The 27662-nt window shown below is 34.0% G+C and overlaps 1 protein-coding gene across 1 annotated transcript in view; it reads right to left on the bottom strand.

Moving 5' to 3' along the window:
• Positions 1 to 1753: 1753 nt before the first annotated feature.
• LOC137621534 (phospholipid-transporting ATPase VD) overlaps positions 1754 to 27662 on the bottom strand; it is a 209876-nt gene continuing 183967 nt past the window's right edge. Inside the window, 4 exon segments of the mRNA XM_068351903.1 lie at positions 1754 to 6855; positions 17958 to 18092; positions 25044 to 25231; positions 26181 to 26285. Of these exon segments, the coding sequence (XP_068208004.1) occupies positions 6759 to 6855; positions 17958 to 18092; positions 25044 to 25231; positions 26181 to 26285 (525 nt within the window). The 3' untranslated portion in view covers positions 1754 to 6758.

Genomic DNA, 27662 nt, shown 5'->3' on the forward strand with positions numbered 1-27662 from the left:
TCACAACCCGTCTTACAGTACATGATGCGTTGGTTACTCATAGAAGATGCCCCGCGCATAATGAACGTACGTAGATTAAGTACAATACCGTAATAATAATAAATAATGAATAATAATACTGTACAGTAATAATAATAATAATAATAATGATAATAATAATAACAATAATAATTTTATTAACAACAACAACAATAACAATAATAATAACAATAATAATAAAAATTTACGTACGCTATTTTACGCCCCTCTCTCTCTCTCTCTCTCTCTCTCTCTCTCTCTCTCTCTCTCTCTCTCTCTCTCTCTCTCTCTCTCTCTCTCTCCTCTCTCTCTCTCTCTCTCTCTCTCTCTCTCTCTCTCTCTCTCTCTCTCTCTCTCTCTCTCTCTCTCTCTCTCTCTCTCTCTCTCTCTCTCTCTCTCTCTCTCTCGTACGCTTACAGTATTCGAAATGTGATTTTTGCAACAAAGAATATTATTGGATGCAGTACTGTACTACGTACGTATACATACAAAAGATTCATGGAAAAGAAGCACATCCATTACAGTACACACCATTCTAATATGGTATGACTGCATCTGATTTGCGTTTCATGTTCGATTTAATTTTACTACGTACTGAATTATCGTATGATCACATTCTCTTTTCGTGTTTTATTTCTTTCTGTGCTGAATTATATATCATATGTAATGCAATGAACAATTAGTAAGAGCAGATATTACTAATTACAGTATTAATGGAATTACAGGTAACAAAATATCGTATTTGGTTGTCTTCAGCTTTCGCTGTATTTTCGAATTTTCCGGAAAATCCGCGATATGTATATATATATGGGTTATGGGAAAACCCCGCGAAGTGGTGAATCCGCGATTGTCGAACCGCGAAGTAGCGAGGGTTCACTGTACATCGTCCGAGCCAAAAGTTTAGTGAGGCAGCTCACCGATGTGTGGGTGGGGGAGGGGTCGCTAGCTACCCCTCCCCCTACCCCCGTGCTAACTAGCGCGAGGGTAGTTAAACCCTCGTTAAACCTTTAATGGCTCGTCATTTCAGCTACGCCGAAAGGAAACCCTATGTAAATAGCGTGGTTTATATTTCGGTTACGGAACAATTGAAAGTTCAGATTTACCTGATGTTTTATAATTTCTATTTACAGTACTTTCCACATCAGCATTGTAGGCACCATACATGAATCATCATAATACTCGGAGTTAATTTCCTTGTCAATATAACTAATTTATACTATATAGGATTTGTTTTGAACCTGTACCCCATGAAAGTTAGCACAGACTATTTATTACCAGGGGTCTTAAGCAAGACTTACGGTCTGCAAAGTTGCAGAAGAGTTCATCTGGCGTAACTAATTTATACTATATATGATTTGTCTTGAACCTGTACCCCCATGAAAGTTAGCACAGACTATTTATTACCAGGGGTCTTAAGCAAGACTTACGGTCTGCAAAGTTGCAGAAGAGTTCATCTGGCGAAACAAGCCAGGGAATCTATGTATAAGAAAAAAAAAATCATAAGATGATCATTAATAGCTTATGACCCTAGATGATTATGTGCAGTTAATGGAAAGCTATAGTCAGTGTTGGTAATGATAGTTACAATATTAGATGGTCATCATTAATAAATTTTATACATTCAGATTTTTCCTTCATAGTAAAATTGTTTCCTGTGTGTATTTTGAGCAGGGAAGATAAACATTACATGGTCATCAAAGAATATTCACCAAAATTAAAATTAAAACACTATATTCAATAAAAATATTTATTTTGGCTTGTTTAAACAAAACTTAATTCACAAACTTGTGCAGATGTTTTCCACTTGGATTTTATGACAAAATATGTACCCTTTTCGCTTAAGAATACAGACACTATTAACAGCATTTGTGGATTATGTTACCTAAAAAAAAAAAAAAGTTCAGCAACAAAAGTAACTATATCCTAGTGAATTAATTGGTAAGAGCTGTACACACTAGAATATCAACATCAATAACAAAATAGGAAAATTATATGACAATAAATTATAAGTACAATACATACAATTCTCACAAAAATATATATATATGTATATACTTCATATGAATATTTTACATTTAATTATTTGACACTGCCCCAATCTCCAGTAGCCAGCTAGTTTTTGAAGGAATGTTGTTATAAAACGTCTTTAAAGTTGAAGAAACTAATTTTTTCTTTTTAAATTGAAATCAATAGATTTTTAACTGCATAACTACTATGTAATGTATCCCTAGTGTTCTGCAAACTTTCATTTCTTGCAATTTCAACTGCTCTATAAATCACAATAAATATCTTGCTGGTACATTAAATAGAATTGAAAACTGACTAGAATAAAATAAAGTTTGTTAATGCAAAGGCACTACGAAATAATTTTATTTTAGAATAAGAGATTTAATTTTTAAAGTTTCTTGCATGTATTTTACAGTTGTGTATAAGTGCTCTACCTGCCAGTCATGAGAAAGACCACCATTTAAAAATGTCAAAAGAGCAATGCCAGTACCATAAGAAATGAAGGTAATATTCAAATGAATAATAGTAATTTCCTCACATGTGAACCTGCTTCTTTGAGTAGTAGTAGTGAGGGGATGGTAGCTAGGACCTCGATGAAAAACACATTTTATAACAAATGTGTTAAAACTTAAATGATGTTCAGAACATTCTGTTATACATTTAACTACAGTATGTATACTACAGTATATTTCAAGGGAAAATATAAGTTAAATTCCCTTTGAAAGATTAAAAGATAATTTAATTTTGTTTGATAGTTTGAAAAATGCATCTTGCTATTTTCAATAGCAATTATGATGGCAATAAATTGTCAAATTGGAGTTATGTTTAGCATGAAGATGCATGTTTAAATAATGCTAAATACTGGTGCCTATTGCATCCAGATTATCTTCCAAGTTTTACTGTATTGGGGCTGTAAACTTCAACCTGACCAAAATGTCTGATTACTACATTTCTATAAATTCACCTTTGGCTGAACTAACTATAAAACATGGTACAAAAGTTTAAATTTGAAATAAAGCAATACTAGTGATATGAAAGGAAAACTATTTGGATACTACAGCAATACCAACTTTGCACAGTACAAAGAATGCTGTGGTTAACTTTTTTGGGTTAACTTTTGAGTCATAACCATGTCCTTTAATCCAATAGGATGCTCTGAAAGAGGTGGCGACATTTAAAGGTACATATTACATAATTTTAATATCTATCACAAAACTCCTAGGCTGTTACCAGTAACCCTCTAATATGAAGACACTGTTCACAGTTTGGTTACATCACACATTGATAAATCGGCTTAATGGAGCCTCTCTCAGCCAGTGTCCCCATAAAATCATAAAGTACTTGAGACTCCTACTTATAGTAATATATGACAGGAAATCCCAATGAGGATGTCACACCAAGATAAAAATTTAACCAGGAAATTTTATCAATGTAACACCAATATATTTGTGGACCTCAAATAACCTACTGAATAATTTTTTCCAACTACTGTAAGCAGTAGTTTCAATGGGTCATAAACAAATATCTATATAAAGTTATTAAATGGAAAGGGAAGGATACAAAATGATTAAATAAGAAGCAGACTGAATAAAATCATCCCTCTTTACAGTAATGTCGATACTTGGATACTAGACTAGGTCAACAAAAACCAGTTCTTAACATTCGTAAATTTTGAAATGGCGTTACCTTCACATTGGCAGGTAAAAACATTTTTTTAAATATTAAGGTCCTGAATTTGTGTGGGAATGTATTAGTGTGTGTAATATTTTAAAACAAGCACTGATACAAATAGAGGAAAAAATCAAAATACAAAGAAAATACCAGCAACTTGCACAAAATTGCATGATGATACATTAAAAGTAATAAGAAATTGCTTTTTACAAAAAATATTTACAAATTATAGGTCATGTAGAAACCCCCTTGTGTCTAATCACAACAAGTTACATTAAACTTAATTACAACCAAATGGCAGGATAAAAGTTCTAAAGAGCTTAAAGCAAGTGGGCTATAAAATCATAAGAAATTTGGATGATGTTTTGAGTGTATCGTCTGCTTTGGGTAAACCATCCAATAACACTCATTACAACTAATATCCAATTAATTTCATATGAAATAATTTGCAAAATCAAAATATCCAAACTGTACTGTAATAACTTTAATCGATGCCAAGTACTGCCCTTAATCAGAAAACTGGAGAAAAAATAAGCAATGGGATCACATTCATATAATTAGTCTTATTTTTCAATTCTCATTATCAGTACCATATTACCAAATACTTTGGCACACAAGGAAATTTTCTAATGCCCTGGAAGAGATAAAAGTTTCTTTTTTTTTTCACACTCGTTTTGTAAAAATTAAGAAATTAGAAAGAAAACTAAAAGAAAATTTCAACAAATGTCATGTACTTAAGAATGTCATGTTATTTTTAGTTTTAAAAATTTAAGTAAACAGACTATTATAAAAAGCCCTAGGACCCCAAACAAAGTATATGAGGATACATTAATAACTCCCTTAAGCTACATCATACATAGGAATAGCAACAATATCAGCATATAACAGTAACCAAAACATAAGTACAATGGTAACTTTGGCAATTCTTTTTACATTTCCTCCATAAAAATATCTCCAATTCTGTTAATTTTCTCCACTTTGATAGTGCTTCGCTTACTCTATGTTGGTCCCTTACATACCTTTTTGCAAGTAAATACTTCATGAACAAACTATTTTTGGGTGGTAGTGATGCCTTACAGTATTTTAAACTATCAAGAACATCACTGTTGGCAGTGAACACTTATGTATAAGCATATTCATGCATTCTATCTCATCTGTGGCAAAAGCCATTGAACTATTTTTTTTCTCACGTTAATATACACCTGTATTTATGGAAATAGTAATTACAGTATTGAACACTCTTAAGAGATGATTAATAAATTCTGCCTAGTTGTAATACAGTAATAGACTGGTACGTATATCAAAGGTCGAGGGAGGCAGTAGTAGTTGTCCACCAAATAAAGTCATGAAATTGAATCCTTTTAATCAATTTTAATGTTAGAATTGCAGTTGTTAGGTTTCCATACTGCATATTATTGAATATTTAATACACTGAAAAATTTAAAAAATGAGAGTGAAGTGGTATAATGTTCCTGCAACGTAAACAAAAATTACCAAAATTATCAATCTACAAAAGATTTGATTGGCTTAGCTCATGTACCTAAGGTTTCCACAACGAGGGTTTTTTAAATTAATAAAATAATAAAGTAGTTATAAAAACTCCCAAATTAAAATATTTACTGAAACTATACACGTCTTGGATTTCAACACATTCAAAACTACATGGAATATTCTATAAAATTTCTCAAAGCTATTGTAAGGAGAGAAAAAAAAAGGTCAAGAAAATTGCCAAGAGCAAAAATTTTAAAACCTCCCGCTTTGAATCTTGCTTAGCACGGTGCATATTAGAAAATTTTAACTATTTTGATAGACCCATCAATCATATTTTATTGGCTGTCAGAAAGCTTAATAGCAGCATGCAATAAAAATCTGTATAATAAAATCTTGGAAAACATCCTGTAAAATATCCGACAAAATCTTAAAATTAATGTCTAACTGAAAAAGATTGCAGATTCCTTGGGAAATTAGCTAAGGTTTACCATTGTTAGCTACAGTTTAAAAAATGAGACCTATTAAAAAATTAAAAAAAATAAACTTTGAAAATAAAAATATATTCTTAAAACCCATCATGGAGTAAAATCAAATAGTAATCTAAACTGATAGTAACTACAGACCTCAAAGAAAAATGTACTCTAAGAGTGTCTGTTGAAAGTTCCTATTAAATTCCTTGTCTGGAAGCACAAAACAGTCAAGGCACACTTACATTAGCTTAGCCATATTAAAAAGAAAGAGGTTTGCATTTCATAACCGTCATCGAGACTGTTCTTTGGCTTTGGAACTTTGGGAATTGCCATCCTGCTCAATCTTCGCAATTTATTTTTAATTATATAGCTTGAAATAAGCTTCATCTAGATGAAAGTGGTAAAAAATTTGTTTTTCTACCATCATCACAGGGATTAGGTAAATTTTTCATCACTGCCAAGCCAAGCAATTGAATATGTAATACAGTACTTCATAGTACATAATGGAGTTACCCTATCCCTAAATTTTACTATGACACTAGACTCCTTTTGACAGCTGTTAATATCATTTATAATAAATCACAATAATGGAAGTTAGTATTATACTGTACATGCATGTGGTATTTGAGCGCATATTCCCTAAACAACCAATTTATATGCTATGAAATTGAATGACCTATGGCAAGCACTGAGCAGTTAGCCAATAATTGACATACAATAGAAATTCTTTAACAGAAAAAGTACAGCAGTATTGCTAAATTCCTGAGGTGCTTCACCAAGTTAATACAGTTGGAATTTGACGTTCTTGGAATCTCAATGCCACCCAGTTTCAGGGTACGTAAGAAGAATAAACGATTGATTGTCATTAACGAGGTGCTTCAATTTTTTTTACAAAGAACAGCAGCAATTTTCCTTCCATTGTCAGGCAATGCATTAACTACTGTACCTGAGCTAAGCCTTTGCAAACATGCTGATTATCTATGAAACTTTGCAATTTAACAGCAATTAGTGAGTGTCATACTCAGCAACTGCATTTAGCAAATGATTTTTCTTTTATTTAATTTCTTTTAAATTGTGTCCTTTTTCACATTACACAACCAATCACACTTCAGCTTCATCTGTAGTTGTGACAACAGTGGTAGTTGTAACCATAGAACTTAGTGGTTCAGAAGCCTCATCACCAACTTCGTAAGTATGTCTGAAATTATAATTTCTTTAAGTATAGTATTACCTTACGGTTCACTAAGTTGCAGAAATATGCCAGTACATAATTATCACTATAAAAACTACAGTATCAGATATATATACAAACTACACATAAAAATTACATGAAATGCAAGCATCAGTTTTCAAATATTAAAAAAAACTAGAAAAAATAAATTCAACATCAAAAGTCACATGTCCACTCCAAACCTTAAGCAAGCAAATTTTTACGATAAAATTAAATATTTAATACATGCCCAATATCCATGTGAGTACATACTTCAGACACCGTTTTTTGGCAAGAAAAATTTTTCTGAATTTTATTTCATTGAACATTACCCAATATGCATTTTCTGATTGCCACATTGAGTAGAATAAAGGGATAGTAGTAAATAAATCAGATATTTAAACCATCCTGAATGTAAAAGTAGGCTGTAAAAAATAGAGAATTTCTTAAATGGTTAAGAGTAATCCAAACTTCTGCAGCTTGTACTTGTTGCAGCATGAGGATGGTTACAGGCATGGTATTTCTCTTGCATGAATAAATAAGTAACTCTTAGCAACCTTAACAGACCCTTAACAGACCCTGTGCCCAAGCTTTGCCATGCAAAGAAAAAGACAGGCAAACTACAAACTAAAATATCTACAGTAGATGCAAAGATATATCTTAAACACTAAAATGTGCACCTATAGGTTAAAAAATAAATAAACACTGAAAATTATAAGAAAAAGTAGGGGGTTAGTTTTCATTTAGTTGAGTTTGTCTCTCCTGCAGCAACTAGGGGAACTAAAATATGGAACAAATCGTTAAAAGTCTTTCAAATATGACAGCAAACAATTACACCTTCACTGAGGTCTACTCGCAACTTCCTCAAAAGAGTTTCTTTTGAGAGAAACTCCTCTTATAATCATGTATTTTTACCTTGAGCATTTAGCAAAGGTAGATGAGTTCCATCCAGATTCAGTATCCTTCAGTTATGAACTTCTTTATTAAGGACCTGGCATTCTTTATCATACCATAGGTACTTAATATTTGTAATAAAAGAAAAAATATATCTTGCAATGTTCCTAACTGTAACGCTCGATTCAAATAAACTTCAGTGCTCAAAAAGTTTTCTCTTCCAGGCCCTCTCACAAACTAGTTTGGGGCAAGAACAGATAAGTCTGGGCAATCCTTTGTTTTCTATCTTTTATTAGAAGTCTGGTAAGATGGATAAAATCACTTGACTAGAAGTAAAGCAGTCATGTTAGACAATTCAATAGCTCAGCCAGGTAAACATTCAAGCAATACACTCATGTTCCAAGAGATATGCCTAAAGGTAAGACAAAACTGAATTATAAAGGATTTGAGTCTACCAGATTTCTTGACCACTGGATAGATCCATCACCTGTATGTTATGTTTTAGGTGCTAACTCTGATCTGTAACCTTTGATGTTTGTGACAAGAGGTCTTTTTAGTATACTTGGAAACACTGACTACACTATAGGATACAGTACAAAAATTTTCTAAACTTGCACCAATTACAGCATACTAAACTGCCCACTGATGCTCGTTCACAGCTAACATGTGAAATTCATTTCATAAAAGACAATGTATAACCTTAAAAACTCTCTTTAATGGAGCAGACCATGGTGTCGTCTTCAAGCAGTCAGCTGAAACATGAGGCAGTTCATGTGCAGACAGAAATGTTGTCTGAGCAACTCTTGCTCAGTGGCAGTGATTAGGGTTGATTATCTTTTTCCAGATAAGGGTTGTTCTGGCATTCAATGACATCCAAAATTTGTTTATCATCATTCTGATTGATGAGAGGGGGTTGTTGACCACTCCTGAATCATGGTATCCACTGCCAAAGCCAGAAGGTTCAGGACCAGCAAGTGGAAAACATGTCCAGGTTGTGTTGACACCAAAGCTTCCAAAGTTGCTAATAAACTTGAAGTGAGCACCATTCCATAGGCAGGAGTTTGTCTTTACTGTTAAGTTTATCAATGAAGAAGTTAAACTTCACTAACTGTAGAACCAGTATAACATAACTAGATTGTGTCCAGAACACCTATTCCTGAGCACCTATTCTTTCCAAATCTGAAAAACATTGTGATGCAGTAGAGTACTACTTCCTTTCCTTGCACTCATTCTACTGCTAGAAACAGGGCCTTGAAGATTTCAAAGAACATGAGGCAAGCAATATGATGCTCTGTCTTCCTTGCTCCTAAGTCCAACAAAGTGTAATTTAACCAAGGTCACAGTTTAGCCTTTGACCAACTTATCTGGGTTCTCTCTTTCTCTAGACTGTCATTCCATCAATCTAATACTTGGTCTAAATTGGGAAATGTTTATAGTGTCAATCTGGGAGACAATGATCTGTCCCATGATACATTTATGGGGAATTGAGGTTTTTGTCCAAGGAGAGGAGGAGGAACGAACTTCTCCAAAGAAGCCATTATGTCTGCAGGCAGGGAGTAGCTGGGGAATCTTGAAACACCAGAGTGAATCTAGGAAAGAGTCTACTCTCCTCTGATGGAGAAACCTAAAAATGAATGGAATTTATTGTACTCAAATCAAGTTTGAGGAGTAAATGTTACTATCACTTCATTCATTTTCTACAGAGGAGCTTCCATCAATAATGATGAACTTGTATTAGATTATTAGAAGTAACTCTTGTTGACCATAATATTCTGATTCACAAGCATGAAAATTAGTCAACAACTCTCCTTTGATAGTTTGACCCTCCTTTGATAGTTTGCAAAGGAATCTCTTTCAAACTAAATACATATTTCTTATACCTAAAAGATGGACCCATAATTTTAGATGACCTGCAGGGCTGTGCTTAGGGTGAAGCAGTTAAAAATTGGTAGTCTTTACTTGGAAATAAAGAATCTCAAGGGATAGGGACATGCAAGTACACATCTGACAGATTAGGCAAGAACATCCCATTGTTTCTTTGAATTGCCAAAAGAATACTGGAGTTTGTCTCCATGAATAACTAAGACATTCTAGTCTGGTCTCGAACCTCTTAACGCCTTAGGCGCTACAAGCAGATGATTGCAATCCTCGGTTGAGAGAAGTTACTTTCTTTATGGTGTACTTTACCAATAGGTTCTCCAGCCAATGCCTAGTGTCAGACTTGTCTGGGTTGTTTACACATGCAGGAAGGCTACCAGGGAAAACTTCTAAAGTAGGATCCTTTGCTACAAATGAGTTAATAACTGCCTTGAAATTCTGTAGAACACAAGGTAAAGCTTGCAAATGCTCTCAGTAGTGCAGAGCAGGGATAAATGGCCTTCTACTGCCAAAGCAGGGATAAATGGTCTTCTACTGTGCATCATGGCTTATATTTCATTGGGACAGTTTGTTGATTTTGCAGATTTCTATGAATGATCCTTAATTTTCTTGCAATTTAAAATGAAAAAAGATTGAACTTGGGTTTCTATTCGGTACTTGTAGTCATTGTCAAACTTTTAGCAGGTCTGAAAGACCCAGGAGCTATTACTGCTAATGCAAAACATGCCCATCTGACCTATGCTCGTTACCTGCTCCAAAATCAACTGCAGTTTTGCCTAATGACAAGAGGAATGGACTGTAAAGTGAATCAAGCCAGAGATCTAATCTCAGATCAGCCTATACAGACTTGTTATACTAAAATAAAACCAAAGTGCTTTCTTCCCTTCATGAACAAATTAGAAAGTGTTGACTTCTTTGTCTCTAAGTGTACTGATGAAGGCCTTAACTTGAAAACTGCATTGTTTGGTTTCAAAATGTAACACAAATTAGAAAATAAATGTGATAATTGCCCTTTATGATGAATTTGCAACGGAAAATACCTATGATTTTCTATAAGATATAAGAAAAAAAAATCCATCTCTGGGGATAATGAGGTCTTTCCTTTCACAAACTTTAAAGCTGCCAAACTAGTAGCTATATCCAGTAACAAATTCTATGTTGTAAGGGAATCTGACATAAAACCAGGCCCTACTCTATCCCATTGCCAACTGCAAGCAAAAACATGCAACTTGCAGTCTTGTTACAAATAATATCTGCTGGCTTTGTAAACTTTGTCTCGGCAGATTTCAACATATTAGGTTGAGCAGATGAAATGTACGATAAATTGTCTATGACAGGATCTGATCTGATTTTTTTTTTTTACCAAAGGATCTTATCATTCGTCCTCTACAGTATTTGATTTTACATGCTCAGGAAAAAACTTACTGTAATTTCTCCAAAAGTAAATTAAATGCTTTAGCTGAACCAGGTCTTGCATCAGAATTTGAGTCTACTCCTTGAACATTCAAATCCAGGGTAGAAATACTTGCTTTCTGGAAGTGACTTCTGAAGACATGAAGCCCAAAATGTAGGATTGTTGAAATGACAGCAAAACCTTGAGTAAAATCTTTGAACACCAAGTAGTAGTCTGAATTACAAGAAAAACAATAACTTCCAAAGGAAAGTTACTAGTACCAAAGGATGCTTCCTTTGAGGTAGTTGTTTATGTCATATTATTGAGTACTGAATTGAACAAAGGAGTAGAAGAGTTCTGGTAAACTGGGGCATAAGTTACTGCATCAAAATGAATTATAGATAAAAGAAGCAAAACAAGCATAATAAAAACTCAAATTCAGGTGTGCAAGTGGAGAGCACAAAAGAGGTAGCTACTTGACAGCTTACTGAATCATGTGCAACATGCAGTATACATTGGCACAAACAGCTCAAGGGCAAATGTAAGACAGACTTGAGTCAAACATTGTATGACTTGCTGACGTGCAACATCAGTCACGTAGGCACCCGATGGATGAAGGTCAGGTGAATGCGCAGCTGTTCCCCTAATGTGTGTTTAAAGACGGGAATGAGAGGAGTTACAGACGTGGAAGAAAGACTACCAGGAGGTGTAAAAACTGCAGTGCAAGCCTAAATGTCCCAGACAGTATAGAGTTGAAGCAAGCCAATGAATGTTGAGTAGTAGTAGTAGTACTAACCATTTAAATGGATTGTTATGAGCAGAAGCAGTTTGTGACTACAAGACAGTGGGAAATGTCCAATGTTTGGGAACACTGAAGAGAAGATGGATGACCTAGCAGGTTTACCGCATTCTTTCCTTATGGAAAATCTCTTCTTAATGGATTTAGCAAACCTAGTACAATCCACTGATTAATCTAACTTCTCTGAAAAGGTCTTGCCCTATCTCCTTATTGCACAAGCACAGAGAGGCTATGTCTGGATCACTATCATTGTGCACACGTATATACAAACTTGGCACATGTACAGAAGAAAGTGAAGGTGGGCACGACCCAGACCTATTTCCTCAAAACACCAATGTTTACAACATTAGAGGGGGTAGAAAGGAAACAGAAATGGTTAATAAAGTGCAGTTAGGAAAGGGGCAGAAGATGGGGAAGGATCACTAAGCTTAACTAAGCTTTTCCAAGCATTATCCTTCTTACTTTTCTCTTAATGCTTAATAAAAGCTAAAATTTCAACCTCAGAATAACTACTGTATTGCTGATCTTTAGATAACATACTCTATCTATACACCAAATGCACTTTCAGTGAAGTTGGTCATGCTTAAGGCTGTACATTCAGGTCTTGCAAAGAATAGCACAATACCTCACTTAATTAATTTCTGAATATTGGATACTCAAAATTTTGGTAAAGAAATAGAAAAGGGATAATAATACCAAGCTCTTAAAAATCATTGGTAATCTTACTATCAATCAGAGTGAAAGTTTAAAACTGATTGAACAGTAGTTCATCCCCTCACAGCTAGAAACACAAAGTTTAAACATGCGTAAGTACTCTCTCGGCACCTAAACTTGGTGTGAGATTGTTAACTAACTTAAACCCAGAGGAAACTCATTTCCCATTTTTCTTGTCAAAAGCTGGAGCTTGAAGCATATAGACACATGGATTTTGGGAGATTCATTCCAATTCAGATTCACATGGTAATTTTAATGGTCTGGAAATAATAATCTGATTAACAGCAAAATGAAATACGATGGACTGGTATGTCATTATTAATCCGTATGAAAGCTGAACAGCATTTCGGTTGCTTTTGTACAAAACTGAAAAGTTTTGAAGAAAATGCAAATTTTACTTTCCCTAGGGCTGTGGTATAACTAAACCATGCAAATTTGAAATAAAAAGATAAGTTATTTTCACTAACATGGGTTTCACAACTTCAAATAGGTCTTAGTCAATTGAAGAAGAAAGATCACAAACTACAAACCACATGACAGAAAATAAAAGACAATGTTAGAAAAATATATTGCCACTAATAAGAGCAGAATTTGAGCTCAGTTTCTTCAGCATCAAACACTGTTACTTCAAACACTTTATTGTATAATAATTCATTAAAAACACTGGTATACTGTATACCAAAAAACATAAAAAAGGAGTATGTCATAGTATAAAAATAACTCATTCCAATATTCTATTTTTTACAATCACTAAAGTTTTATGACTATGCTGTAGAGGCTTTTATTCTTCTATATCAACAATAAAAATTTATGAGTAACAATTAATCAATTGAGATCCCAATTACGTCAATGCCATCATCCTTATCTCTTATTTTGATTTAGTTATTTTATATTTTAGATATACACCACAACCAAGAAAAAATTATTCAGCTTCAAAATGACTACATAACTAACATTACATCATCATTAAATATATACTGACAGTGTATGATTGAATTAAAAATAATGCTAAGCCCAAAAGCAATCAGAGTGATCTAACAGTTTTGGGACCTGTGGAATCTCAAAAGATTACTGATTTAGAGTAGAGTTTCTAAAAACTGCAAAGCAAGTCCCCTAGATAAGAAATTTTAAAATAACATCTGCAAGATAAGAACCCGTGTGCACAATAAATATATTTTCAACAAGTGCACAACCGAATACAAACCAATTTCTAAATGCATGGTAATATGTAGAAATAGCTGTATAAGTTCTTGATACCTACAGTATGTAGACTAACTCATCAGTGTTAGCAAGATCAGCTGACTGAAAACAATGAGGGTAAAGCATTGGGGTTACAACCTGTAGGGCTAGGTTAATCAAGTTGGACTTCCTAACTATTCAATAAACCTACACTTAACATGCATATCGTTCTTATGTAGGGGACTTTATAATACCATGCCAATCAAATTTTGGGGTCATCATATAGAAAACTGAATCTGTCTTACACTTGGTAGAGCATCTTTCTACAGTACAGGTATTCCAACTACTAACTAAATTATAGTTTTACTAACAGTCAGTATATGATGCTGAAGTTCTGGACCTAAAATGAAAACATGCGGTAACAAACCTGTTCTTTTAGATCCGTGCCAGGAGAAAGCTCAGCTAATATGCTTTAGACACTGTAATTCAGTTACTACTATAATAAAATCATTTATTTAAAATAACAGACTCTTTAAAAGTTTCTAAAAGATAAATAAACCAAAAATTATAAAATGAAAATTACAGTGTCTAAGCAGATTTCAGAACAATTAGGGGCCAGGTTCTCGGCGCCTGCATCAAGATGTTTTTTTCAAGTTGTCAGCAAAGAGGAGATCATGGAATGAAGCATTTTAATACATGCAAAGAGAAAAAATATCTTGCTAAATAAGAGTTTAATTAACAAAACTCCAAATTTAACACTATTCCAGTGAAACTATTAGAAAATGAAATGTTAAAAATAGCAAACAAAGCTAGAAGTAAATGCCTGGCAAATTTTAAGCTATAAAATTAAGTAGTGACAGAACAAAATGAGATATCTTTGTAGAAAAATGCAGTCTAGAATATTTTAAAAATCTAAAATAGAACTGTTGAAGAATAACTTGCATTGTAGAAAGTAACCAGAAATTTCAGATTAAATCATGTGTCAAGAAATTGAATTTTAGTTTTGAAGGTGAAAACTTAAAACTAACTTTCACACACACTATTTACACACAAAAAATACCATCCATTCATTTAATCTGGATACTTTAATATCTTTAATATGAATGATTTAACATAATTGAATCTACCTAAAGCACCAACTAAAAAATTCCAGTAGCCCAAACTCAATAAGCATTTGATGAGTAATCTATCTTTTAAACAGAGAAGAAAACTAAAGTAATATATCACTTTTATACTGTACTATATTTCCAAATTGTTCTAAATCCTCATGTAAGCATTATACTTTTGGTAACTAAATCCCTACTTGAAACACAGCACACAAGTGTTTAGCCATGCATTTTCCATGATACAAACACAATGAGTAAACCAACTGCTCAAAAACACTAGGCCATCAAATCAATATAAAACTTATGGTTTAACTGAATACATTGGAAAGTCAAGTCGTACCCTCTAATTACAAAATCTCCATAACAGTGGAATATTAAAAAATAGTTACATATGGGTAGAAAGCATGCAAGAATCTCCCAACAAATTTAAATCTACGTCAATATCTCTCCATGCTCGTCTTCTTTAAAAGAAGAAAATGTTCTATGCTACAATTGATACGAGTATATTTGGACAAAATACTTTCAACGATCTCACTACAACCAATAAATTTTAATAACACTAATAATAATTTAGAGATACACCAATGAAATAATACAGGATTCAAGCTGAACTTTAAAAACTACTGATACACAGTACTGTATTGCCAAATCAAATTTTTTTTAAAGGTCTTGCCAATATTAAAAAAATTACAACCCTTTGCTCTTTCAGCAGGTGGCTTTTATTATATATACTTTCCAATTTATGTTTAATGGTTGAATGGCTGAAAGTGCCCCAGAGCTGGGCATTTTAACTTTAATATCAAAATTCAAATTAAAAGGAACATTAAGATATTTAACTTCTTCAAACTTTCAAACATCTCTTATTACATCAAAAGAACATTATCGTACAGGTTTCTAGATGCAATCTGTTGAGTTATAACTTTAAAATAAGTTAAAGATAAGTCAGCACCTGATCCATAGTTGGTAAGAAATGAGACCATTGGTATCAAAGGCCTTCAAACAGGCTGAGAGAGCAAAGAACCACTATGGAAAAAAAAACTACAGTATATATGGCAAGATGTTGACAAGAAGAAATCTATATTGTATAAAGATGGTAAATTATTGCAAAGCAAAGAACTATGAGTACTAGGGGTATGATATGATAAATTCAAGAAAGGAAGTTAAGAAAAAAGAAGGAAATGGAAAATTAAGAAGACCTAATAGTCAAAGGTAAATTACAGTACAATGAAGTGAGATAAATACTGTAAAAGGGTAAAGATTAAAATGATCAAGAGAAAATCTCTCATTGTAAACTCTAAAAAAAAACAAGTGGCTGTGAAATGCAATGACAGATGTGCCAGTTTGAAGTACCCAAGGAAGAGAATAGAAGTCCATACGGAAAATAAGGTTTTCAATATCAAGATGACAAGGTCTACGGAGAAAAAGATTTAGGAAAAATTTAATCAGAATCTTACCTCAACAATAAGAGGGAAGAGATTGTTTGAATGGGGTTAGGAGTAATAAAAGTTAATTACATAGATGGAGTACTATGCGACAGGAAAATAGGGGTTAAGTTGAAAGGTAAAGTACACAGGACAGTTGTGAGACCGGTAATGATGTATGGAGCGGAGACGTGGGCAATAAAGAAGACAGAAGAGAAGATGATGGATGTGGCAGAGATTTATTGATTGATTTAAGGTTTTCAAGCATCCTGACATCTATGTGGCAGAAATGAGAATGTTTAGATGGATGTGTGGGGTGACAAGAAGAGATAAAAGATATGGAATGAAGTAATTAGGAAATAGAAAACTATCAGACAAGATCGAAGAAAGTAGACTGAGGTGGTATGGTCATGTCATAAGAAGAGATGAACAGTAAATTGGGAGGAGAGTGATGGAAATGGAGGTACAGGGAATGAGAAGGAGAGGGAGACCTAAGCGAAGGTGGATGGACTGTATCAAGGATGACCTTCGATCAAAGGGATTAACCGGTAATGAGGTGTGGGACAGAGGTAGATGGAGAAAGGTGACCAGAAACATCGACCCCACATAGAAGTGGGAAAAGATGTAGACAAAGAAGAAGAAGAAGATAGAGTTGGTACACCACTGTATTGCATATCTCCACTGATTGAAGAGAATTGGCATTGGAGGATGTTGAGAAGAGAGAAGAACCTATGGAGCATAATAGGTTAGAAGAGCCCTTTGGAATATGAAAAATTTAAATGTTTACGATCATAAGGGACAAGTGAGTTGCTAAAGGAAGTGATAGAACCCATCACTGATGACCTTATTAAAATACTATATATGAAAACTGAAAGGAAGAGATGGGATCATCATTATAAGAAAAATAAACTTACTACAGTATAATGCAAAAAAATACAACATTAATACTGAATGGAACGGAGGAGGCACTACAATGTGAAAATTAATCGGAAGAAAAAATGTATTTAAAACTTCAGGTGTTAAGCAAAAAGATGCAAAAGTAACATTTCCAAACCTGTTGGCTTTCTTTTATTTAAGTAAAATCAACAAATTATTCTTGATAAGGCAACTGCAAAGGTATATAAAATTCAAGGTAAATAATTACTGTAAGACAAGATCAGCCGATTCTTCCGAGTAAGCTTATGTCTGGCCCAATAAAGGTTTTATTTACAAATTTTGATCTTTGACACTTTATAATGCATAAAATTTCATTATCGTTTATAACTTAAGTATATCAGCACTTTTATTTAATATTACAGTTATCTCTCTAATATTATGAATAAGCAGTTTAAATGGTTTTAGAAATAATATGAGCTAAGCCATTTCCACTATTATAACCAGTTTTCTATTAACTATCATTCATTAAATCTTTTTCCCATTTCTAATTAACAATATAATTTTTTGCAATACAAAATCTCTGCAACTATCATTCTCACATTTGTATACAGCGCTGTATTTTGATATCCTTTATGTACCTCGTCTCCCAAGACCCTGAATTTCTTCATGCACTGTAATGCCATTAAAAGATTATCTAGGTGAAAGTGAAAGTACTAATTACCTAACGGTGCTCGACTATACTAGACTACACCTACTCATTCTTACATGCAAGAAGGTCATGCACAATAATAAAGGTAAAGGAAAATCTGAAAGAAATAAACAACTGCTACCTGTATACTGATGAAGAAGAAGTTGATCTCGACCACGAAACAACAAAGTCCTGTTTTCTCGATCCTTTGAAATCTATCATTGTTTGCATGATTTCATTGGGATTTAAAGACCACTTTAAAGCCCGAACCACAAACCTGCAAGAAAAACCATATTTTAATAGTAAAATTTCTTATTTTCTATACTTGCCCAAAGTTCATATAGTTTCTTCTCATAAGCTTGGTTTAATAAAAATTTTCCTGTAAAAAAAAAAAAAAAATTTAAATATTTTTCCATTATCTTTCCTTTCATTAAATTCATGCCCTTGGTAAAGGAAGGAACATTCTAGCAGCAAGGGGTATATGACATCAATGTGTCTTATTTTCAATCAAAATTAACTCCATCCTCTTGATACTAAATGATACTTTTCATTGATACCAAATTGAATAAATTAAAACCCCGTATATTCATAGATAAGAGTTATAAATCAACTGAACTCTAATCAGACCATGGCTTTGCAGCCACTATGGGGCCTGGAGCTTAGCAATTTTCATAAGCAAACCATGATTCTGTAAGATAATGTTTAGTGAAAACTGACTTGGTATGCCATCGAGTAGTTGCTAAATCTCTTTCCAAAGAAAGTTTTCTACAAAATTTAAGGGCAGTAGCTGCACTACTAATATTATGTGCATTCACTTTAAAGGCTTATTAGATTTGGACTTTATTTTTTGTGAGCTACTGTGATCCAACTTCAAACTAAGACTAATATTGCATTTTTTACTCTCAAGGCAAAAGGGAAAAAAACCATCTCGTGTTCCCCATAGGTTATTGTGACAGACGGCATTTGCAGTCCTCTTGTTTAGCTGAAGTAAATGCTAACAGGAAAATAGTTTTAGCCATGAGATCTTTAAGAGAAAGATTTCGTTAAAATTTCGGTCTTTTAAATACTATAAAATGACATCCAAATTCCAGAAATTTACCTTACTAGAGGCCTTTCAATACTCAACAATATAATACAATCATTATAATACCTGATATGGACAGATCTTATCCCATACTTTTGAGCATAGAATTAATCATAGTTCTACATTATATCCCTTAATGGCCGAAATTAAACTTTTCTTATCATTAAAAAGGATTAAAAAGTTAATATCAAAGCTAGATCTAGTCAGATTTTTAACTTTGCATCAATCAAAATAAACATTTCATAGTCTTTGATTTGGAATATTGGTTGACTACCTTTCGGAACCTAGAATAGATAGTCTACAGGGTTTCAGAAACTTTGGTTTCTGTGGATAAGGTGAATACTCTCCATGCTATCAAATGTAGCATGAATGAATCACCTTTGAGAAAGGATGTTTGAGCAGATTGGTTTTATAAGGCAACCTACTTGGACACCGTAAAAGGTGCCACACATCTGTAAACCATTCCCTCAGTGTCCAGAAAGAACCTATTAGTGTCACCCTGCTACTAGCAGGAATCCTTAACTTGTTTAACACCTACTGAAACATGGTAAATGGTATGAATGATAAGAAGTAAGGAGCGCTCATTTCACGATAGGAGAACTATAATAACTAGACTAACATCTCGGCACATAGGGGATAAGCAGAGGTTTGGAGGTACTTACTGTGTGTTATCAAGAGGCGAGATGTAAGGATCCAGGCTACCATCTCTGTTTTAAGCCTCGCAAACTCTACATGTCTAAAATATTAACTAGAAATGTGGGAGACCGATTTTATCACTGTTGAACCACAAAATAAATACTGTACAGAATTCAAGCCTCTACAAGAACTCGGATCTTGTTGATACCGTACATCATTGAAGTTATTCTCAAAAGTTCATTAAAACCACAAGTTACCACTTGAGTTAGGTTACAGTTTGAAATAGTAGTTTAGGCCTGAAATATTACTCTGAGTGGAGGGTTGCAACAAATTTCTGACGTACCACAAAAAGTTATTGGCATTAAGTTCCTAATATACAGTAACAATAACTGCATAGGCTGTTGAAAAAACAAAGCCTAGAGTGGAGGTAGTATCATTATTCTCTCCATAATCAATGAGCCCTGCATTCTCTGTTAAAACAAAGTTTTCTAAAACATAGAATTAGGAGCAACTTTTTACAGTAGTTTATTACCCGAAAGCAGAAATTAGTAAATTAGCTTGTAAACCCTGAATATAGAGGTTTTTGTTTACAAGTCATAATGACGGACTCAAAGAAGGGCATTTTAATGAAATTTACAACAAGGTTGTTACAATTTTTTAGGCGCACTTAACTTCCATCTCGTTGTTTCCATCCAGCACATTACTTGCTGCACCTATGCTGTGGCTTATGGATGAAAAGCATAGCCTATGTAATGTCGTCATCTGAATAGCAGTGATGTATTCTTTGCGAATTAAACTTTCAATTATTTCTAACTCAAGATCGTAATTTTATAGAAATAACCCACCACAATTATTTCCTTCTTCACAGCCAGACTCGTAAGGGTAATAAAAGTACTCGTTAGAATTTAGCCAACTAAAGCAACCCAGTGATGAGCTAGAGGCTGAGCTTACTAGCAAACTAAAACACACTGTCATCCGTAATGCAATATAATCGGCCAGATTTTTCTGATGCATCACCAATAGAATATCTACAAAGATAACCGAATACAAATACTGTATAAGAGTTTCTACGATATGAAACACCATCTCCCAAAATAAAAAGTATGTTGCTTAAGGGGGCTTATTTTAGCAAGAGTAGTAATATCCTGATTACCTACTCTTGTCTTCTGCCTCACAATCTAGATGTCAAACAGAGCAACTAAGGATGTGGAACAGCAAGGGATTAGCTGCAGAAGGAACTGAAAGTATGAAATTAAAGAATTTCAAACTGTGAGAGAAACTTGACTCTATAGGCAGAGTAAACATTCTGAACACTTACTGAAGGAACACTTGTGTAACTATCACCACTAGACCCAACAATGGAAGTGGGCAAGTGTAAGCAACTGCACAGAGAAGTCTGTACTTGCCTTCCACAAGAGATGGCTCGCTGGTCTTCTGAGAATAACAAAGGAAGTTAGATAAGATCTATAAACTCACTGCAAACTTGACAGGTAAGGGAGTATTGGTGTCATATCCTTATCCACTCCACAAAAGACAGCTAATCTCTACTCATCATTAAATTGATTCACTCTTCTCAGCCATCATGAAAATCTAATATCCTTTTCTGTTTACTGTACATCATTGTATTATACTCCTCACAACAGTAATTTAAAACTCAGAACTTTCCATGGGCAAAAAAATAAATTCACTAGGAAAAAATGTAAAATGCAATAAGCACTTATCACTATCTGAAAGGATGATGTGTTGATTTATTTAAAACGCACTTTTCCCTATGCAAAAATGCTAATGTGCAACATGGAAACCAATTAAAACTCAATAAACACAGAGGCATCTGTTAAGAAAAGTGATTCAAGAAGACTTCCTACTTGATTATCCACAAACAACATCTCTTTAATGAACCAACTTCAAAAACCTGAGTTTTGAAGATTTTCGTTCATGAAGAACAATACTGGGATTAAGACTGGGAAATCAAATTGAAATCTAAAACAATATTATATAAATGATTTGTCTTATAAGTCATCACATCTCTGCATTACATACAGAAGGCTTAAAGACTAATCGGGAACTGGAATTACTAGCCCTTTTCTGAATCCGAGACAATTTATCAATTCCATCAAGCATGAAGTTAAGAACTGAGGGATATAAAGTCTTGGAAGTAGGCACATCCAAACATTCGGAAGAAGCAGCTACCATGCTTACCTTACTCAACTGGCTAGTGTGTTTTTCGGAAATTAGATTACGCAAGGTTTGAAAAGGAGTTAATTCCTAACTTTCTAGGTTTGCCTCCACGTTTTCTTTCTCTTCATCTTCCCGTACCGCAGGTTGAACTGAGAAAAAAGTCAGCTGATTTCTCCATTTCTTAGCAACTGGAGTACATGTGAGGAATGATAAGCATGTGCACGGAGGACTAGTTTCGTCGGTACATGTAATTGCATCTACATTTACAGCGCTTACAGTTAATCCGTGATGAGCTAGTAACGAGCTTACAAGCGAACGGAACACACTGCCAAGCAATATGACATCTCCAAATGAACGCATGACATACCCTAATCTTTATTAGAATACTTGTATTTACTGTACATAGAGAATCCAATTAACCATGTCACTCTACCATAATTGCCCAAATGATGCAAATGATCGATTTTAGTTGAAACTTCATTTACTCCAAAAAGACTTAAGAGAATCAAGTGATATGCCATGCCATCCTCCGATGTAATACGATATAATTTAGGAGCTCTTACTTTAGCGAGTAAAGGGATATTAGGATTCAGACTACCAACTCATCTTATGCCTCACAATCTGGTTGCCTTATAGAGGGACTAGAATTGTAGGCATTGCAAGGATTTAGCAGATAAGGGTCTAAAGTAATTAAAAGAATTCAAGCCTCTGTCTGAGAGTGTGTTTCAAATCTTTGATGCACAGAAAACTTTTGGAACCCTTTCAAAAAGAAACACTAACATCAGACTTAACTTGGCGAGTTAGATTGGCTTTGGCAACAGGACGGGTAGGACCAGTTACCACTTTTTAGAGAGGATTCAGTTAACTTCTGAACTTTAACAAAGGACATTAGCAATATTTGAGCTCATAAAGCCCATCAATGTTGAAAGTTGACCGATTATGTGAATTGTCTCAAGCTGGTGGCGTGTCATTATCATCGTCATTCCTGCTATATCAACTAGTCTAGTCTTCCATGGTTTTCCCCCTGAACTAACAGTAAAGTTTCTTTAGCGCATTAAACAGTTAACTTGATTAAAAACCACTGAAACACATTTCTATGGGACCTACCGTGAAGGAAACTTGCTTTATACAATGGTTATTGAAATCACAGTATTGCCCCCAACACGATACACAAAGGGAATGTAGATCATCACTTCCCAGAAACAATTCCCATGCACACTCCTAGCAGTAATTGCTAATAAAACCATGGGAAGACATATTATTACTAGCTAAGCTACAACCCTTATTGGAAAAGAAGGTTGCCACAAGACCAATGGCTCCAGCAAGGAAAAATAGCCCAGTGAGGAAAGTAAATAAGGAAAAATATGAAAAATAATAAAAAAAATTGAAACAAAATATTTTAATTAAAGTACCAACATTAAAACAAATCTTTCATATATAAACTATGTATTAAGAGAGACTTATGTCAGTCTATGCACAGTAATAAACAAAAAACCAGAAGAGCCTGAACACAACAGGCCCAACTGAGATACTGGAAAGAGACAAAGAAACACTGGTGCATCAGTCACCACTTACCGCTAGAATGTTCCTTCCTTTACTAAGGGTGTGTGTTTATTGAAGGGAAAGAAAATGGGAAAATTTTCAATTTAAAACAAATTTTAGGGGTAAATGTTGATTAAACTGAGCTTTTGAGAAGCAGCAATATGAACATAAGGGAAGGTTCATAGAAAAGGGATTTTGACGAAGGAAAAATCTATTTCTGGGCGAGGAACCTGTGTCGCCCAGTGAAATGCTCCTTAAAGCACCATTTCTAAGGTATAAATACTGCTAAATATACCAGAGAAAAAAGTTGCATGGAATGCCAGGAATATACCCAGCTCGCTCACCCTTATAGGGTGTCGGTATAAAAACTGGGGCGAGTGAATCCACTCGGTATAAAAACTGGGGCGAGTGAATCCACTACCAGAGGTCCCTTTCCAATTAGACTTCTCCGTTCAGAATCCTCTTTAATAGTTCTAAGATTTAAAGGTATTTTTGCATGTTCTTAAACATGCAATTTCAGAATTAATAGCATTTTAATTTCTCAATCAAAAATAAAATTCTCAAACTAAAATCTATTACCGCCATACTTACTGGTAAATCAGAATAAAATAAGCTATTAAGTGGAATTACTACTTGACAACCTCTACAGAAGACAAGGACAGTACACGGAAAACAAGACAATACAGCACCCCACCTTTCATACCCTCCATATCTCAAACTAGTCACCAAAACTTATCTACTGGGAAGAGAGAGTGCCAAAGGTAAGTATGATCTCAAAAGTGATATAGAGGGTAGGTCACTAGTTTCATTTAGAAGCATAAAAATAATGGATTTTAGTTTTAAAATCCTGTTTAATCCATGATTCCTACCTCTGTAGATAAGCTGAATAACACTCATCCCAGGCAAAGGGAACGTATTGAAAACATACTAAAATCTACATTTCACAAATTAAGTCAATGACTAATTTATCCAAGAAAAATCCTAAACAAATAAAACCTTGAAAATACAAAGGAGAATCACACACTAATGTGACTTTCCCTTCTTTCAAATGATTACCCAAGAATCACCAAGTATTAGCTATGATTTGATAGAAACCAAGCAAACATTTTTGGACCTTGACATATGTTAACACCATTAACAGCTAGGATTCAACAACAAATTCATCACTAAACATTAGGTATAAAATTTGGTATGGATTAAACTTAAAACTATTTAGGAACTACATAAATTAATTGAATTACCTCATTTGAAGTTGTGATAATAGAAATTTAATTAAATCACTGAAATACACAATAAATAAGTAAAGGTGTCATTGTGGCAACAACCACTTTAATCCAAAGAGTTATTTGCTCTTTTGCCATGGCCATCTATCTCTTCCCAGCAAATAGGGGTAGTTTTGGAAGCTAATTTTAATGGAGGGTGGGTACAAAGGTTGGAAGGGGATCTTTTGAAAAGTTTATCTACAGGTTGTCTAGTTTGAAATTAACATAATAGCCTGTTCTATTCAGAGGTAAGCTTCATGCTTTATGAATATAAAATATACATTTCAATATCAAAAATTTGTAGATTTTTAGTACAGTAATTAGATACAGTAACAGTATCTATGGTAATTTTAGCTTTTAAATATTGTACTTCAAAAATATTTGACAGATCCTCTACCTACCTAGATCATGTTAACGAGTTACACATGGTATACAAAACTTCTTTATATAATTTCTAAAATCACAAAATATCTAAAATACTTTTGTCATTAAGATAATAACTTCATCCAATACGAATGTTCTTTACCTGGGTAAGACTGCAATGACTGATGTCAGTAAAACTGTTAGCCAATGTAGAGGTGAAGTCATGGCATGCTCTAGTTCCCCAAACTGACTAGGAGAGCCAAAACCAGCAGGTGCTATCATGGTATAAATTATGCCAAATCCATAGAATGCTATTAGTGAGAGTACCACTCCACCCACATGAATCACAGTCTGTAAAAAGTGAGCAATTATTAGAGTAGTAAGAAAAAATCTAAATGCCAACACTACTGACTTGCTAGTGTGTAGACACCTATAATCTTTAAGCAATGAAAAAGTTAATGGAAATTACACAAAAATCTCGCAAGAAATTTAAAACACCTCAAAACAACTGTTTGCAACTGACAAAATAAGATGGGAAATAGTCTGGTTTAAAATAATTATGAAGCTGCCAACTTGATTATTTGAGCAAGTCCCATTGCTAGAACTCGACTGTAAAAAATAACATGAGATACCCAGTCAAGCTGATACAGTTACTGTAGCTTTACATACACTTTTTCTACTGAGCCCACATGAGATGAAGGTTCCAGGGAAGGTATCTAACACTACAGAATCCAATTGAATTTGAATTCCATCTACATTAGGATCAAGATTTCAAATTGCAGTGACCTAATAAATAACCAACCAATGTTGATATATCTGCCCTCAATGTTGACCTAGTACCATTCAATCTAACCTAACATTCTCTGAATGAAGCAGCCCCCCCCCCCCCCTTATTTGAACATTGCACATATTTACCTACAGTTATCAATTGCTTCAACTATATTTGGAGCAAGAACTTTATTTAAATTCTCAATTGTACCTTCACATTTCATGATTATAGCTATAGCTTAAAATATGATATGTATTATACTATAACAAATTGGTAACCTAAACATATCTGAAAGAATCATACAACCAGAACAATAAATGAATAAACTTCAGTAAAAAAAATCCTTATTTGGAATACTTAAAACGAGATTTCTCCATCTGATTAGACATAAGTACTTGGTTTCGACACTAATTTCATTGTTAATGTCAAGCATTCTAATATATGAAACCTATCTAATGGCTTTATGTTCTATTTCACTCGCTAATCTCTGGTAGGCTAACTAAAAAAAAAAAAAAGAATATAAATACTTACCCAAGATTTGGTTTCTATGCCAATATGTAGTAGTTGTGCAATTAATAATGAGTGGGTAACTGTCATACCAAATTCATACATCCCAGCATCTGAATCTTCATGAAGCTAATGGGAGAAATACATAGTATTAAGTACTACCTTGTAATTAATCATAACATTGTCAATTTTCATTACACCATGACAAATGATGATTCAAGTCATCCTACATTACCAGCCATTAGTTGAAAATTAATTCCTTTTCTAAGTAAAAGCAGATGAGTACTGAAATCTTAAAGTATGCTATTAACTTCAGTGTAAAACAAGTATATAAGATGGAACTAAAAGGGTAAGCTTCAATCCTTAAAAATAGTAACTCTCCCATCCTAAACGATGCAAGATTGCGAAGAGTCAGGGAGAGCATACAAAATTTCAAAAGCTTGTCAATACTGTAATAGGATAAACGGGATATAGCCACTCACCACACTAATCAACATATGAATATTGTACAGACTTTCACTAAAGAAAATGTGAGAAAAAGAACATTAGACATATTGCATAGCTGCCAAGAAGAATAACCTCAATCTTTATCTAAAATCTCTATTCAATTTGACCTCAAAAGCATACATACATAAGATGACTAAATAACTGATTACAAGCTAATGTGATAAGCTAACAGTAATATGACAACAGATAGCATGAGACAGCTAATTACGGTGCTGTAGTATAAATTTCCAAAAACAAAATTTTTTAAAGCAATTTCTATTTTCCCTAGCAATACAATCTCAAGTTCTTTTAATAGGAGGAGGATTTAAATAAAGCTAAAAACTTGGCTGTTGAAAATAATGTGTCAGTAGTTACTGGCAGAAGCACTGGCCCCTGCCTCCTCAATGAGAAGCCACTTTGACCTTCACTTAGAACTTACAGGGTAGATAAGCTGGGAAGTATAACATGAAGGACTCAAGTGTGCATAGTTAAGAAAAAAAAAAATTAAATTTTTTATTCCTGCACGGATACAAATCTTCACCCTATAATAGGAAACTTATCCTTAGGAGAGAGGAAGTTCCTATGACCAAACCGTTGCTATGTTTTAAGAAGGGGAGTCTAGTTCTCTTGGTGGACAGAATTGTTCAAAACATCAAAATTGGCAGTTCCCAAGGAGAGGGAAGATTGACCTCTTTCAGTTTTAAGACCTACCCTCAGGCAAAGTGGTAAGCCTTTTACTGCTGAAATTGAAAGCAGTTTCCTTCAGCATATGAAAACCAAAAAGTCTGTTATCAGTTGGATAAAAGCTCAGAGTGAATGCCCCTTCCACAACATCAATCACAGATGGCCCATTTGGCCTTGTAGACTGTCGTGGATGATCTCCCTATGCCCTATTTGCCCAGCAAATTTTATGGCTATGGTATTTCTTCTTTTCAGAATCCAATTGGCCCATTAGTTCATAGATTGGTGAGCCAGGAATAGGACTATCTTTTCTCAAGACAAAACTAAGTCTGTAAAATG

Source organism: Palaemon carinicauda, chromosome 28 (genome assembly GCF_036898095.1).
Source record: "Palaemon carinicauda isolate YSFRI2023 chromosome 28, ASM3689809v2, whole genome shotgun sequence".
NCBI lineage: Eukaryota > Metazoa > Arthropoda > Malacostraca > Decapoda > Palaemonidae > Palaemon > Palaemon carinicauda.